This window comes from Hibiscus syriacus, unplaced genomic scaffold (assembly GCF_006381635.1).
Source record: "Hibiscus syriacus cultivar Baekdansim isolate YM2019G1 unplaced genomic scaffold, ASM638163v2 tig00110809_pilon, whole genome shotgun sequence".
Lineage (NCBI taxonomy): Eukaryota > Viridiplantae > Streptophyta > Magnoliopsida > Malvales > Malvaceae > Hibiscus > Hibiscus syriacus.
Window position 1 is genome coordinate 830,886 of NW_024062869.1, and position 18,434 is coordinate 849,319.

The 18,434-nt window shown below is 36.8% G+C and overlaps 1 protein-coding gene across 1 annotated transcript; it reads left to right on the forward strand.

Moving 5' to 3' along the window:
* Positions 1–16,784: 16,784 nt before the first annotated feature.
* Positions 16,785–17,529, forward strand: LOC120141460. The gene is made up of 3 exons (XM_039156320.1): positions 16,785–16,885; positions 17,081–17,334; positions 17,422–17,529. Exons 1-3 carry the CDS (start codon positions 16,841–16,843, stop codon positions 17,444–17,446), a joined length of 324 nt encoding a protein of 107 aa, XP_039012251.1. The 5' UTR covers positions 16,785–16,840; the 3' UTR covers positions 17,447–17,529.
* Positions 17,530–18,434: the final 905 nt, after the last annotated feature.

Below are 18,434 nucleotides of genomic sequence, written 5' to 3' on the forward strand. Positions count from 1 at the left end.
ACCAGAGACTATACAACGTCGTGATGAAGAGATATGGTTTGATTTTCCACCGGCGTATACGTGTTTTGGGCGGGAGGAGTTTTGCTTAATCACCGGTCTACGCTTCGGACACGATGATGTAGGTCGGTACACTAGACACATTACCCGCCCATCATGGCTATCCCGGGTTTTTTCCTGAGCTGGAGAGGCCGAGTCTACACGTAGAAGACCTGACAAGATTTTTGAATAATAAAGATGGTTTTACTCGGATGGATGACGTCGACGTTGTCCGAGTATGCCTTCTAATTCTTTTGCATGCCGGCTTTTTAGGCAGAGAGGCCAGACAACCTATTCCAAATGATCTAATCAAATTGGTAGAAGACCTAAATGCGTGGAACCTGTTTCCGTGGGGCTCGTATTTATGGAAAGCTACATGGAATAAGTTATCGTCTGCCTTGGATGATCGAAAAAGTTTGCATGGCGATGGTTCCAAATACACTTTGACAGGCTTTATTTGGGCCATTAAGGTAAGAATTTTTATATAATGTTTCCAAAATTATAAGTAATTATTTAACAATTACTAATGTTTGTTATTATATTGTTTGTAGATTTGGATATTTGAGGCCTTTCCCGCCATGAAGACATATGCAATAAAAACTTCAAATAATATTCCCAGGGCTATTTCCTGGAAGAGGAAACGAACCTTGCAATGGGAAGATTTACTACGGTATACGACAATAAATAATGTAAGTTAACATAAATACTACCATATGTTTATAAACAAGTTATTACTAGTACACATTTAACTTTGTTTAAGCTTTTATATTGTTAGGAGGCCAACACTCCTCTACAGAGGCTGACACCCACGGAAGCTGAGCTTGCCACTGATTGATGGCAAGCTAGTAAGCGTTTTTTTGATGGAACGGTTGATGAGCAGCCTCCACTTCGGGAGCCATCACCTCGCCCAGAGCTATCACCTCACCTAGAGCCATCATCTGATCGACCCGGCTATACACCTCCACAACGACAGCCATCACCTATTCTTTCACATCATCGAGCCTCTTCTCCACCATCACCGCAAGATAGGCGACCGGCAAAGATGTCACGACGTTTATCTCCCTGTTCTCCACCTCCACCTCAACGGGATGAGTTAGGGGAGTTACGTGATGAGGTCAATGCCTTGCGTGAGGAGGTCGGTACTTTACGCAAAGACGATGGTGCATGGCGTGTTGAGGTGTCTACATTACGCGGTGAGGTAGCCGCTCTACGTGAGATGGTAGCATCATTGCAGAATGAGGTTCATACTCTACGCAACGAGGTAAGTTTAAGATTTTTCATACTCGTAATTCATTCGGTTGTTGCCAATCTGTTTTTGTTAGTATTTGTTTTTGGTTTTGTTTTTATCTTTTGGTTGAAGTAATGCAATCCATTCAAGTTTCAATTTGCAGAAGAAGAATAGTTTACTTTCGCAACACGAAAATGACTATCGCAACGCGGAAATGGCTATCGCAATGCGAAATGAAAATCGCAACGACAAAATCGCAACGCGAAATGAAATCGCAACGACAAAATCGCAATGCGATTTGTGTTTCGCGTTGCGATTTTGTCGTTGCGATTTCATTTCGCGTTGCGATTTTCATTTCGCATTGCGATAGCCATTTCCGCGTTGCGATAGTCATTTTCGTGTTGCGATTTTAAGTTTCGTGTTGCGAAAGTAAACTATTCTTCTTCTGGAATGTTTATATATGTTGTCCTTTTAAATGTTTATATAAGTGCTTACTTATGGAATGTTATCTGAGCATTTTGTGAACTATGATAGAATAATGATTTAGGTGAATACAATGCTAGTTTGAAACATATTTGTCTTTGTTTAATATCATGTCTGTTTATTTACTGATTTATGTATTAATTTTTTTTAGCGGCCCGATAAGGTGGATGCTTTACGTCGGGTTTTCCTTGCACGACGGAGTTCACGCATCAGACGGCGTGGACGTGCTATTACGTCTCCGTTCACCCCAATGGTGCGAAGACTCCGCAAGAAGAAGCCCGACTCACCGGTCATCCCTCAAGAGTCCCCTCCAATCGTTCAAGAGGCCCCTATTCTCCCTCAAGATTCCCCCCCCCCACCGTTCAAGAGGCCACTGTCATCGTTGAAGAGGTCCCTCCCACCATTCCAGAGCCCGATTCACATGGGGTAATATATCGAAGTATTGAGAAACCCCCACCGGTTCCGGACATGATGGATGAGAGTTGGCTCTCGTATGAGTTACCGGCTAGTACCCTTCCGGTATCTGAAGTGGAGAGGAGACAACTACCGGAAACAATTGTGGATAATACCCTTTGGGCTAAGACCGCAGTTGATTTTTATCTACATGAGCGGAGCCAAGGGTGTTACACTGACATCAACAAACTCAACGATGAAATGTTTTTGTTGCTTGATCGGTCTTGGTGGGGTGTGCTATTAGGGGTTGAAGACAGTGGCTATTTGGATGGGGAGGTAAGACTATATTTGTCTTATATATGATTTTGATTAATTTGTTTAAAAATTAATGTAATTCACTAATATATGTATTTTTTTGTAAAACAGCATATCGATGCATGGGTGTTACGTCTACTAATAATAAGGAAGCTTAGGAAAAATAAAAAAAATTTGCTATATACAATAATGCCGACGGCTTTTCACGCAGTTCACTTGAAGAATCAACGAGATGAATCATTTTTGTTGGGCAATGGACAAGCTAAACTTTATCCTGCATGGTGGGAGGTCGATACGATTAGTGTTTATTTTTTAAATTTTTTAAAGGTGTTAATAAATAATAAGTGCGCAAATAAATGAATTATTACTTATGATCGCATGTGTTTATCCCTGTTTTGGAACGTCGTCACTGGCTTCTTGTCCAACTTCAGCTCCCATCCCTGAAGATAATAGTGTATGACAGCATGATCAATTACATATCACTGTCTGATTTGAGAGATATTTTCAAGGGATGGAGCTCTCATTTGGCTAAATTCTTGGATGGGATTAAGTATTGGAGTCATTCTGGACACAAGAAGCCAAAGAAGTTCAATGTCACAGTTTTCAGAGACGAGACCGTGCCACAGCAATCGCCGGGAGCCAGAGGGGATTGTGGTCCTCTCGTATGCCTTTGCTTGGCGCGTTTGACGACGGGAAGCACAGAGTTTTTACCTCCCACCGATAGAGATAGAGCTGCAGTAGGCTTGTGGTTTCGGCATTATATGGCTAGAGCAATATATTCGAGACGCTGCCTACCTGCATCCGCGTTATGAAAGTGTCCATTGTTAATTGGTAAGTCAAATGCAAGTTTTGTTAACATATATACTCCTTTTGGTTTGAAAATGTTTGGTTAAGTACCTAGAATTCAATAATTTGCTGTTTGTAGGTTTTAGATGTGTAGGAAGTCTTGTTTGAGCAAATGTTTGGTTTCTGCAGGTTAATCCTTAAGTGAGCTGCGTGAAATGGATGTACGGGGTCACAAAGTTGTTGATTCTTGATTCAATAATTGATGAAGAAATAAGAATTATTATTATTTTTTGATTGTTTAATTGATTTGTAAAAGATGATTTGTAAATGTTGATTTGTTTAATTGATGTGTACATAATTTGTGTTGAAATGTAATAGTTGATTTATTGATTTTCAATCTGCTTTATGTTGAAGGCAAAACAGACTATCGCAACGCGAAATGGCTATCGCAACGAGAAAATCGCAATGCGAAATGAAATCGCAATGCGAAATGAAAATCGCAACGAGAAAATCGCAATGCGATTATCATTTCGCGTTGCGATAACCATTTTCACGTTGCGATAGCCATTTTCACGTTGCGATAGTCAAATGAATGTCTAATAAGTGATAGCAATGTTCAAACTCAAGTTACTAATACATGCCTAACTGAAAATGTTAAAAGTGCACACATAAAATACACATAATGCAAGTTTTGTTAACATATATACTCCTTTTGGTTTGAAAATGTTTGGTTAAGTACTAGAATTCAATAATTTGCTGTTTGTAGGTTTTAGATGTGTAGGAAGTCTTGTTTGAGCAAATGTTTGGTTTCTGCAGGTTAATCCTTAAGTGAGCTGCGTGAAATGGATGTACGGGGTCACAAAGTTGTTGATTCTTGATTCAATAATTGATGAAGAAATAAGAATTATTATTATTTTTTGATTGTTTAATTGATTTGTAAAAGATGATTTGTAAATGTTGATTTGTTTAATTGATGTGTACATAATTTGTGTTGAAATGTAATAGTTGATTTGTTGATTTTCAATCTGCTTTATGTTGAAGGCAAAACAGACTATCGCAACGCGAAATGGCTATCGCAACGAGAAAATCGCAATGCGAAATGAAATCGCAATGCGAAATGAAAATCGCAACGAGAAAATCGCAATGCGATTATCATTTCGCGTTGCGATAACCATTTTCACGTTGCGATAGCCATTTTCACGTTGCGATAGTCAAATGAATGTCTAATAAGTGATAGCAATGTTCAAACTCAAGTTACTAATACATGCCTAACTGAAAATGTTAAAAGTGCACACATAAAATACACATAATGCAAGTTTTGTTAACATATATACTCCTTTTGGTTTGAAAATGTTTGGTTAAGTACCTAGAATTCAATAATTTGCTGTTTGTAGGTTTTAGATGTGTAGGAAGTCTTGTTTGAGCAAATGTTTGGTTTCTGCAGGTTAATCCTTAAGTGAGCTGCGTGAAATGGATGTACGGGGTCACAAAGTTGTTGATTCTTGATTCAATAATTGATGAAGAAATAAGAATTATTATTATTTTTTGATTGTTTAATTGATTTGTAAAAGATGATTTGTAAATGTTGATTTGTTTAATTGATGTGTACATAATTTGTGTTGAAATGTAATAGTTGATTTGTTGATTTTCAATCTGCTTTATGTTGAAGGCAAAACAGACTATCGCAACGCGAAATGGCTATCGTAACGAGAAAATCGCAATGCGAAATGAAATCGCAATGCGAAATGAAAATCGCAACGAGAAAATCGCAATGCGATTATCATTTCGCGTTGCGATAACCATTTTCACGTTGCGATAGCCATTTTCACGTTGCGATAGTCAAATGAATGTCTAATAAGTGATAGCAATGTTCAAACTCAAGTTACTAATACATGCCTAACTGAAAATGTTAAAAGTGCACACATAAAATACACATAATGCAAGTTTTGTTAACATATATACTCCTTTTGGTTTGAAAATGTTTGGTTAAGTACCTAGAATTCAATAATTTGCTGTTTGTAGGTTTTAGATGTGTAGGAAGTCTTGTTTGAGCAAATGTTTGGTTTCTGCAGGTTAATCCTTAAGTGAGCTGCGTGAAATGGATGTACGGGGTCACAAAGTTGTTGATTCTTGATTCAATAATTGATGAAGAAATAAGAATTATTATTATTTTTTGATTGTTTAATTGATTTGTAAAAGATGATTTGTAAATGTTGATTTGTTTAATTGATGTGTACATAATTTGTGTTGAAATGTAATAGTTGATTTGTTGATTTTCAATCTGCTTTATGTTGAAGGCAAAACAGACTATCGCAACGCGAAATGGTTATCGCAACGAGAAAATCGCAATGCGATTTTCTCGTTGCGATAACCATTTTCGCATTGCGATAGTCAAATGAATGTCTAATAAGTGATGACAACTGAACAGATCATAGCAATGTTCAAACTCAAGTTACTAATACATGCCTAACTGAAAATGTTAAAAGTGCACACATAAAATACACATAATGCAAGTTTTGTTAACATATATACTCCTTTTGGTTTGAAAATGTTTGGTTAAGTACCTAGAATTCAATAATAATTGTTAAAAGTTTATGCATGTTAATCCTCGTTGCCTTTTTCATTTCGCATTGCGATTCTATCGTTGCGATTTGCAGTTCGCATTGCGATGGTCAAATGATTGCCTTTCGCAACGCGATTCTGACTTTCGCAACGAGATAATACAGAATCGCAATGCGAGTTTCAAAGTTCGCAACAGGTTTTAGTTTCGCAAGCCAAATTTTTTGTGTATATATACGCAGCAGCAACAACTCATAACCTAAATCCCTAAATCGCAACTCATTCCATCTCCATCTATCACTCTCTCCGGCGACATCCGTTCCAATATCCAATGACATCCTTCCCCATCCGGCAACAGGTCTTAGTTTCGCATCTTGTTTGTTTAGTTACAACCATGAAATCATCTAATGTTGATCATGTTTGGATAGATTTGTGTTTTGTAGGGTCATGGGAGAATGTTCATGGTGTTTTACAATATATGCCTTTACCCATGAATCTTCAACTAAAATTGTCATTAAAGAAGTTAACTTATGAAACCCTAATGTTACGTGTTTCAAAAAAATTGAATTTAGAGCCCCTAAGTGGATTTAGGCTATCTTATCAGAGAAATGGTAAAGTTTATTTGTTAACCGACAATGAAGATGTTGAACGATTTATTGCTTACATTAATGTTTCAAGTGATGATGTTACATTGTATGTTGTTGAACCTAGAAGTAGTATTGTTGGGTCAGTAGCGGGTAGTAATCAACTAAGTGGGTCTCAAAACCCACAGCCTTTCTCTAATCCAAATCCAAATCAACTTTCAGCACCAAATTCCGGTTTTCGTATTGACCAATTAGACGATGATGAGCCAAGAGAAAAAATTGTGAGTACTAGTCAGTATTCGAAATTTGATCTTGGTCAATACCCGGACTTTGATATTGGTCAATACACGAATTTTGATGATGTTTCAGAAGAAGAAACAGACCCTGCGTGTAATGATTTTGATATTGGTCAATACCCGAATTTTGATGATGAAACACCCGTTGTCGAGGAAGATGTTGTTGATGATAATGAGGAGGAAGTTACGACTGTGAATGAACATGTTGAACATCCATTTTGTAATTCATATAATCCTGAAGAAGAAAAAGAAGAAGAAAAAGTCCCCGAAGAAAAGAAAATGCCACGGGAGTATAACTGGAATATGCCAGAATTACTTCAGTTACCGGAAGAAGAGTTGGCAAAGAAAGCAGTTGATTGTTACACAAAAGTTATTCGTATCAAGAAAGATGATTGTTTTGATACAAAGGAAGACTTGAAGATAGCTTTGTATACGAAATGTGTGGAAGATGGCTATCAACTAAAAGTTAACAAATCAAGCAAAGATCGTTTCGAAACAAGGTGTACGATTGACAAAAACTGTACGTGGCGTATGATTGCAAAGAGGATAAAAGATTGCGCAATGTTTCAAGTTAGGACCTTTATTGATAAACATACATGTTCAAGAACCCAAGTTTTTCCTCACCATAGACAGGCAAACAAAAAAGTGTTGGGTGGTTTTCTGGCTGAGTTAATGTTTTTGAATGGCAGGGTATATCGGGGACATGAAATTAGGACTGACATGAATGCTCGGTTCAAGATTAGTATATCATATTCTCAAGCTTGGAGAGCCAAATTTTATGCCTTGGAATTGTTGAGGGGGTCGCCAGAAGCATCGTTTGCCCAACTGCCGGCTTATTGTCATAATTTAAAGCTGAAAAATCCTGGGTCGGTAACTCATATCAAAACAGATAGAGATGGACGCTTTGAGTTGTTGTTTATCGCCATTGGTGCTGCGGTTAGTAAATCAATATAATTCTGTTGACTCATTTCTGTTAGTTACATGCATTTAAAATTTAAATGATTATATTTCTTGTGTATATTATTTTGTAGATTCGTTCGTTTATTACTTGCATGCGCCCAGTTATTATAGTTGACGGAGCACATTTGAAAGGTCGATACCTTGGAGTAAACTTATTAGCAGTAGCCATGGATGCTAACAATGGGATATTGCCAATAGCTTACGGGGTTGGCAAATCTGAAACCTCTGATTCATGGACATGGTTTATGGGGCATCTTAGGGATTGCATAGGTCCTATTAGCAATCTGACAATCATATCCGATAGGGCAAACTCAATTGACAACGCTGTTAGAAGGTGTTTCCCAGATGCTTTTCATGGACTTTGTGGTGTTCATTTGTATAGAAATCTAAAATCAAGGTCTGCTGGTATAAAAAAGCACAAATGGACATACTGGAAGGCTGTAAAGGCTTATCGGGAAGTGGATTTCAATAAGCATATAAACTGTTTAAGACGTGTTTTGCCTCAGTGTGCTCAAACACTAGAAGATGTCGGGTTTGAAAGATGGTCAAGAGTACATCAACTTGGAGCAAGATATGGTTTCATGACATCTAATAGTGCAGAATCAATTAACGCTCTAAGTCGTCATTCCCGGAAATTACCCATTACTATGTTAATGGAGTTTTTTCGAGCCTCTATTCAACAGTGGTACTACAAGAAAAGAAACCATGCAGGTATTATTTCTTTGAATTTACAGGAACATTGGGATATATTTTACTAAGTATTATTTATTTAAATTTACAGGAACATTGGAACATCGTGTTACACCATGGACTGAAAAAAGATAACGAAACGTGTTGTGAAGTCAACGTCATGGAGAGTTGAACCATGTTCAAACACTTTGTTTGAAGTACTGGATAATAACTTAAATGGGCTTGTCGATCTAAATGCAAGGACGTGTAGTTGTATGAAATGGCAAACATCTGGTTATCCATGTGGCCATGTTATAAAAGTTGCTCTTCATCTAAACCAAGATGATTCAAGCACATACGCTATGGATTGCTACACTACAGAAGTATATCGACAGACTTATGCCGAGATTGTCTACCCTATTTCACATCCTTCTGAGTGGGATATACCAGATGACTTACAAACAGTTTTGCCACCAACCATGGACAGAAGGCTACCTGGCCGACCAAAAAGTCACGATCGTATACCGTCTAAGGGTGAAGAGAAGAAGAGATCGACATGTAGTCGGTGCAAGGAAAGTGGTCATACAAGGTTGACATGTGGATCACCAGTGCCATCACAATCATCTTTTCCTCTACCAAAATATGGATCATCATCAAAATCCAAAGCTCATATGGTGTCAAGAAAAGGCAATCAAAATCGCAATCATCTTTAAAATCCCAATCACAACTGGCTTCACCTTTTGGGTCTGTTAACTTAGGTGATTTTTAAATGCAAACGTTGTATTATGTAGATTTTGTGTGAACTGTTAACATTTTCAGTTAGGCATGTATTAGTAACTTGAGTTTGAAAATTGCTATGATCTGTTCCAGTTGTTATCACTTAATAGGCAATCATCTTAATGTCCATCGCAACGCGGAAATTACTATCGCAATGCGAAATGAAAATCGCAACGAGAGAATCGCAATGCGAAATGAAAATCGCAACGAGGGAATCGCAATGCGAAATGAAAATCGCAACGCGAATTTAATTTCGCGTTGCGATTTTCATTTTCGCGTTGCGATTCTCTCTTTGCGATTTTCATTTCGCATTGCGATAGTACTTTTTGCCTTCAACATAATGCATATTGAAATCAACAAAATCAACCATTACATTTCAATCAATTAAACAAGCACAAATAAGAATTATGTTAACATCAATTAAACAAATCAACTTTTACAAATCACCTTTTACAAATCAATTAAACAATCAAAAAATAAGCAATAATTATTAGAGAAAATAACACTTCTACTATTGAATCAACTTTTGCAGCCATACATCATTTTCACGCAGCTCACTTCTGAGATTAACCTGCATAAACCAAACATTTGCTCAAACAACACTTTCTACACATCTAAAACCTACAAACAGCAAATTATTGAATTCTAGGTACTTAACCAAACATTTTCAAACCACAAGCCTATAAACATACCAATTGTTTATGGACATTTTTATAACGTGGATGCAGGTAGGCAGCGTCTCGTATATATCGATCTAGCCATATAATGTCGAAACCACAAGCCTACTGCAGCTCTATCTATATCGGTGGGAGGTAGATACTTTATACTTCCTGTGATCAAACGGTCCAACGCCATGCATACGAGAGGACCACAATCCCCTCTGGGTCCTTTCGTTTGTTGTGGTGCGGTCTCGTCTCTGCTAACTGTAATATTGAGCTTCTTTGGCTTCTTGTTTCCAGAACGAGTCCAATAATTTATCGCATCCAAGTATTTAGCCAAATAAGAGCTCCATCCCTTAATAATATCTCTTAAATCAGCCAATGATATGTAATTTATCATGCTGTCATATACTATTGCCTTAAGGGATGGGATCTGAAGCTCGACGAGAAGCCAATGGTTACGTTCCAAAACAGGGATAAACACCTGCAATCATAAGTAATAATTCATTCATTTGTGCACTTATTTATGAATACCTTTAAACTCAATCTAAAATAAACACTAACCTTATCGACCTCCCACCATGCAGGATAAAGTTTAGCTTGTCCATTGCCCAACGCAAATGATTCATCTCGTTGATTCTTCAAGTGAACTGCGTTAAAAGCCGTCGGCATTATTGTATACCGTGTATTTCTTTTATTTTCCTTAAGTTTCCTAATTATTAGTAGACGTGACACCCACGCATCGATATGCTGTTTTACAAAAAAATACATATATTAGTGAATTACATTAATTTTTAAACAAATTAATCAAATGAAAATATAAGAAAAATATAAGACTTACCCCTCCATCGAAATAGCCATTGTCTTCGACCCCTAATAATACGCCCCACCAAGACCGATCAAGCAACAAATAGATATCATCATTGAGCTTGCATATGTCAGTGAAACACCCCTGGCTTCGCTCGTGTAGATAAAAATCAACTGCGGTCTTAGCCCAAAGGGTGTTATCCAGAATTGTGTCCGGTAGTTGTTTCCTCTCCTCTTCAGATACCGGTATGGTACTGGCCGGTAACTCATACGAGAGCCAACTTGAATCCATCATGTCCGGCACGTCAGAGGGTTTCTCAAGAATCCTACATATGACGCCATGTGAATCGGGCTCTTGAATGGTGGGAGGGACCTCTTCAACGATGACAGTGGCCTCTTGAACGGTGGGAGGGGACTCTCGAGGAATGATAGGGGCCTCTTCAACGATAGGAGTGGACTCTTGAGGGATGATAGGCGAGTCGGGCTTCTTCTTGCGGTGTCTTCGCACTATTGGGGTATACGGAGACTTAATAGCACGTGCACGCCGTCTGATGCGTGAACTCTATCGTGCAAGAAAAACCCGACGTAAAGCATCCACCTTATCGGTCCGCTAAATAAAAATACAAATATCAGTAAATAAACAGACATGATATTTAAACAGTGAAAACAAAGATAAATATATTTTAAACTTTCAACCAAAAGACAAAACAAAGACAAATACTAACTTCACAGTGTTAAAGTAAAAAGTTTAGCAGTTTTGGCAGCAACCGAATAAATTTACCAAGCAATCTAAGTGAAATGGTTAATTTAAGTGAAATTATGAGTAAATTTATCATCAAGTTAAATATGGAAAATCTTAAACTTACCTCGTTGCGTAGAGTATGAACCTCATTCTGCAACGATACTACCATCTCACGTAGAGCGGCAACCTCACCACGTAAAGTAGACACCTCCACACGCCATGCACCATCGTTATCGCGTAGAGTACCGATCTCCTCACGCAAGGCATTGACCTCATCACGTAACTCCCTTGACTCATCCCGTGGAGGTGGAGAACAGGGAGATAGAAGTCGTGGCATCTTTTTCGGTCACCTATCATGAGGTGATGGTGGAGAAGAGACTCGATGATGTGACGGGATAGGTGATGGCTCTCGTTGTAGAGGTGTATAGTCGGGTCGATCAGGTGATGGCTCTGGGTGAGGTGATGGCTCTCGAAGTGGAGGAAGTGGAGTCTGCTCATCATTCGTGCCATCAAAAAAACGCTGACTAGCTTGCCACCAATCAGTGGCAAGCTCAGCCTCCGTGGGTGTCAGTCTCATTAATGGAGTGTTGGCCTCCTAATAATATAAAAACTAAAACAAAGTTAAACGTCTACTATTAATAACTTGTTTATATATGATAGTATTTGTGTTAACTTACATTATTTATTGTCGCATATGGTATTAAGTCTTCCCAATCCAACATACGTTTCCTCTTCCAGGAAATAGCCCTAGGAATATCATCTGAGGATTTTAATGCATATGTCCGCATGCTGGGGAAAGCCTCGAAAATCCAAATCTACAAACAATATAATAACAAACATTAGTAATTGTTAAATAATTAATTATAATTTTGAAAACATTATATAGAAATTCTTACCTTAAAGGCCCAAACAAAGCCTGACAAAGTGTATTTCGACCCATCGCCCCGCAAACTTTTGCGGTCATCAAAGGCAGACGACAACTTAGTCCAGGTAGCTTTCCATATATATGAACCCCACGGAAACAGATTCCATGCATTTAGGTCCTCTACCAATAATATTAGCTCCTGAGGAATAGGTTGTCTGGCCTCTCTGCCTAGAAAGCCGGCATACAAAAGTAGTAGAAGGCATACTCGGACAACATCGACGTCATTCATCCGAGTAAAACCATCTTTCTTATTAAACAATTTCTTCATGTCGTCGACGTGTAAGTTCGGCTTCTCTATTGACTCATCAGGAAAAACCCTGGATAACCATGATGGGTGGGTGATATGACGAGTGTACCGGCCTACATCATCGTGTCCGAATCGTAGACCAGTGATTAAGCAGAACTCCTTCCGCCCAAAACAAGTATACGCCGGTGGAAAATGAAACCATATCTCTTCCTCACCACGTTGTATACTGTCAGGTAGATCGCTAGTCATGGTCTGAAGCCACAAATGGGTCAAACTAGCATCTCCACCCGGATGCTGTACTCTCAGCCATGGCCCGAAGCAGGTTTCTTCAAACAATTTTCTTTGTGCAGGTGAAAGCTTCGAAGCAATTGTAGTGGCTAGGCTAACTTTATTCCTTAATGTCAATGAAGCCGACAAAAATTTCTACAAAAAAACAATAAACATACCAAGTTAGATATACCAAAAATTACACTGTCAAGATATACCAAAAACAAAACAATAAACATAAAATAGTAGTTTATTCTTGAAACTAAAATTTGCAACACTGTTTCTGTCTTTTGGTTGAAATGAAAATCGCAACGAGATAATGAGAATCGCAACGCGGAAATGACTATCGCAACGAGAGAATCGCAACGCGAAATGACTATCGCGACCAGAAAATCGCAACGCGAAATGAAAATCGCAACCGCGAAATGAAAATCGCAACGCGAAATGAAAATCGCAACGCGAAATGAAAATCGCAATGCGAAATGAAAATCGCAATGCGATTTTGGTTTCACGTTGCGATTTTTATTTCGCGTTGCGATAGTCATTTCCGCGTTGCGATTCTCATTCTCGAAACTATTCTTCTTCTGCATTACTTCAACCAAAAGACAAAGCAAAGACAAATACTAACTTCACAGGCTAAACAGTTTAGCAGTATTGGCAGCAATCGAATGAATTTAATAAGAAATCTAAGTGAAATGGTTAATCTATTATTGAAATTACCAGTAAACTTATCATCAATCTCAATATGAAAAACCTAAAATAATGCAGAAATTTCAAAATAAAAATAAAAAAAACTAACCATCGGAGGTTGATTTTCCATTTCTGAATGATTGTGAGGGATTTTTGACTGTGAATGGTTGTGAGGGATTTCGCCGGCGATGGGGACGGAAATCTTCGGAGATGGGGACGGATTTCACCGTAGAGAGTGAGAGATGGAGATGGGACTGAGTGTTGTGTTTTTGGGTTTGAGGTTATGAGTTGCGTGCGATTACTGTGGACGGTTCATTTTCCGATTTATTAAGAAAAAATACGTGTTTGGAATTTGAAAAAAAAATACGCGTTAATACGAATGGCGCTAAGTAAATCGCGTTGCGAAAGTCAGTATCGCGTTGCGAAAGTAAGTATCTCGTTGCGATTTTTTATTATCGCATTGCGATAGTCATTATCGCATTGCGATTTTCCCAATTCGCGTTGCGATTTACTTATTCGCATTGCGAATTTCCCAATTCGCGTTGCGATTTACTTATTCGCATTGCGAATTGGGAAAATCGCAACGATACTGTAGACCATCGCAACGCGATTTTCAACTATCGCATTGCGAAAATGCAACGCGAATTTGCGATAATGGAGATCGCGTTGCGAATTAGCTATCGCATTGCGATTTTGTTGGTCATTTTGGCAAATCCGGAAAAAGTTGGTTAAAATCGTATATTATATGGGATTTTTGGTCACTGAGGTTATTTTCTCTAAAAAAAATAGTCGTTAGCGTATCAATTTTATGTAAAGATTCTAAAACAGATCAACCGATGTACGTGTTTCACGCTAAGACTCGAAAATAACGTGCACACATTTAGGCGCTCTCGGATTCCAAATTATCAAAGTCCTTTTCTAAAAGAAATACTCTTTTTTGGCTTAACGTGGCAGTGCATTTTCCATGCAGTTTCCTTGACGCATCAGCTACTTCAACAATATTGACGTGACTAAAATTAATGTTCGTAAGTGAAAGAGACTCAGTTTAACCGATTAAGATGAAATTAGCAGTGACTTGCATGATTATCGGCATGACTCGTAACATTGTTTGTTTTTTGTAGAATTTGTTTAAGATTATAATGTGAATCCCCATAATAAAGCATCATATGATCTACGAACGGGATTGGTTCAAGTGGTAAGCAGCTTAATATCGCTTAAGCAAAGTCTTAGGTTCGAGTCCGTGTATGCAGAAAATCCCCGCTGAGAGACTCACCCACCAAAAATAGGTGTGCGACCTGGATCGATCCAGATTAATCAAAGCGAGACCTTAGAACTGGAAGGCAACAAAAAAAAATCATCATGATCTGACTTCAACGTTTAATTTTAATTATTGTGGAGTGTGTCTTTCAGTTTCTGAAAAAAAATTATACGGTTCATTTAGAGAATATAAAGAAAACACGTTCACATCATTAATTAAAATCAAACATAATCAACCCCCTTGCTTGATTCAGACAGTTGTATCTCTCATACGAAATTTCTCAAGCTTTCCGTTGGACATTTTCTTAATATTTTATTTGATTTCTTCCAAACAGCCTTTTCCATATATTATTCATCAAAACCATCATAGAGCTGAAGGATTATTTGTGAAGTTTCTACTTGCACAAAACGGTGTTAATTAAATATTTAAAAAAGTTGAATAAGAGAACAATAATAGCAAATAATTCGAAACATTGATCGCTAGAATGTGCGAATATTAGACAGAAATCGCTCGACCAAGTGCTTACATCGCGCGATTATTTTCTCTTTTTTGATTGTTGTCTCCAGAACACGTTTAAAGGAAAATTTAAATTATATTCCTTATTTTGGACCAAGAATTTTAGTAGCGATATTAATGTGATGTGAGAATGTTGTTTTCTGATTTTACATATTCGTATTGATTTAAATTCTTTTTGATCGAGTTTGAGATGACCAAGGAAGAAATTTATTTTAAATATATGCCAAAATATGTATATGCAGTTAGAGAAATTCAATTTGTGTAAAATTCTAATTTTTATTTTGCCTACTAATGAAGAGTAGAAAATTCAATTTGAATAGATTTCTTTTTATTTAAACCCTAAAAATATATAAAGAATTAGGATTCAAAAATAAGTTGATTAAATCTTAGATCGTGTTTTAATGCATATCTTCTTCTTCTCTTCTTTGATATATTATTTTTCCTCCTTTATCGGTGATTTTTTACACATGTATATCTCATAATTTAAAAAAAAATGAAATTAGGTTTCAATTAAATAAAAAGATAAGGTACAACAAAGGCTACACAATCTCAACATGAAAACTCAAGGGGTGTGACGAAAAATAAAACCAAAACCTTCCCTTGAATACATGCTTCATCTTCCACAAAAAACATGACAATTATCAATAATCTCTCAGTCTCTCTTTGAACCTAGACGCAAAATTGATGTAGGCATAGAGATTGATAGAGCCAATCTGACAGATTGTTCGCGAACGGTCTTGGATGCATCAATAAATTATCGTAAAAGGAGATCTAACTAAATGGGACCGTCAAACTTTTATGATCGGAGAAGTGTCGTGATGAATGCAACATGAAACGTCAAACTATCATAACAATAGAAAAAATATCATAAAAGTAGACAAAAATTAACGTTCAAGAATATGAGAAAAAGGAAGAAATCAAAATAGGGAGGATGTTTATTTAGAGTTATATAAAGTTGAAAAATAATAATAAGAGAGACGATGATATTTAGATCGTCGTTCGAGACGATACCTTAAGAGAAAAAACTATATAATTACTTTGTAGAAAATTTTATTTTTAAAAAAAAAAATTAATTATTTTTTAGATATAAAAAATAATGAATACAACAATAGACCTCTACTATTATAATAAACATAATTCAGTATAAGCAAAGAAATCATAATTGCAATGTATATCCAGGAGAACAACCTAAAGTAGACAATGAATAATTATTTTTTTAATTAATATGAGGTAAATATGAAGCATTATTTATTTAAAGATAATTATTATCATTTTACATTAAACGTTCATACATTGAATTTTAGTGCTCGAACTCGTAATTTCAAAATATAATAATATTTTTTACTATTAAGGTCACTCGATTCATACAGATAATAAATAATTAAATCGTGGAGAGTGGGGGGAATAAATACCGTTCATACTAGACAGCAAGAAAAAAAATGTAATTTATAAATAATTCGCCAACAGGAAATCAATATCATAGTACAGAGATCGACATATAAAAGACAATAAAGTTAGCTGGTAATTGATAATATTGTAAGGAGAAATTGCTGAGAATAAAAGAATCAGACGTCCCTTGGCCTATATAAGCATCCAATTGAGGGAGCAAACACAACACAAAGTTGAGGTGAAACAATTACAGGATGAATTCCAACACATCAGGTGCAAAGGCTGGCCGTCAGCATAGGGTATTTATTTTAGTTCTCGTCTTCTTCTTCATTGAAAGCTCCTCCTTATTCACTATATATTCTTTTATTATTAAGAAAGCTTTAAATTCAAGCATAATAAGCATAAGAAAAGGTGTTTATGTTGATCAACAAACATTGATATCCTCAGCAGATGACATCATCCAACACTTGAATTATTGTCTTTCTATTTTGTAGCGTAAGAAAAGGAGGTCGGCGAGATTGAGTGGTGGTCTGAAAAAGCAAAGGGAAGAAATAAAAGAGGTGGAAGGGGAATTAAGAGAAAAACTGGAAGCCATTGATGTGGAATGTGAGCAACTTCGGGAGGAGACAATCCTGGTGAGACGACAGAGCGTAAATACACAAATCAGGCTAGCTCTAATGTTCCAAATCCTCAAAGCCAGAGAGAAGCATGACGTTTTGAAAGCCTCACTACTCACTTCTGCCCTCCGGTCTTTCTCTACTAATAATCATGATGAGTAATGCTTTGTGCTTTTGCTTCAACTGCTAATGCTTTCTTTTTTCTTTTGATTCTACAGTGAATTGATAGCAAGAGACAAGTAGCAAATTAAAGGAAGCTTTGATGAAGCATCTTATTCAACTGCACCTTTTTTTCTATTACATTTGTATGTCTATGCATTTTTCTATGAAAATACCGTTGAATGGCTCCTCTTCTTTGTTTGGAGTGATACCTGCGTCTTGTGTTGGAGTTTTTCTTAAGTTATTCTCTCTTCCTAAATAACTACGTTATTTGGATTTATTTTTAAATTTCTAAACCCTCAATTAGTATAATACATCAGTAACACCTATTGTTGCAAAACTAAAAACTAAAAAAATTAGTAGCCGAGTTAGCTTCTTTTAGAATGTTAATGAACTGCACACATCCAAACGATTATGATCATTGAACAACCGCCACAAAACATATTCAAATATGATAACAGAGAGTATCATTCTTTAAATATAGAAAAAAATCTTTAAAAATAAAACATATTTGAATAAGAGTATAATAACTTCGACATCCACAATAGACCCGTTCCCCCCCCCCCTAATTCTTCACCAAAAGAGTTACACATGAACTTTGACTGTATCAAATACAATTCGGGTTACAATCTCTAACCCAACATATAACCATATTAAACAGGGACGGAGTTAGGATTCCAACTTAAGAGGGCAAAATATAATTAATTATAGAAAATGATGGAGCAAAGTATAATTAACCATAGAATATGAGGAGAGAAAAATAAAAATACACTGAAATTTGGAGCCCTAATTTCATATTTTCCCATTTTTTTAATAATAAAAAAATTGGGGGACAGTGGCCCCCTAGGCGTAAGGTGAAATGCTTGCAAATTCAAATAAATAGGTTTAACGGCTACTTTTGCTAAAGAGTTGATATAAGTTTTCCATGTCTTGATTTATACTTTGACAGGTATCTGATATGCATGATTAGGTTTCAGTGTCTCACTTTATTTGAAGTTTTGGGGCACTATTATATCGTTTGAAATTGTAACTTTTAATACTGTTGTTGCATTGGTGTTTTGGTGTTCTGCTG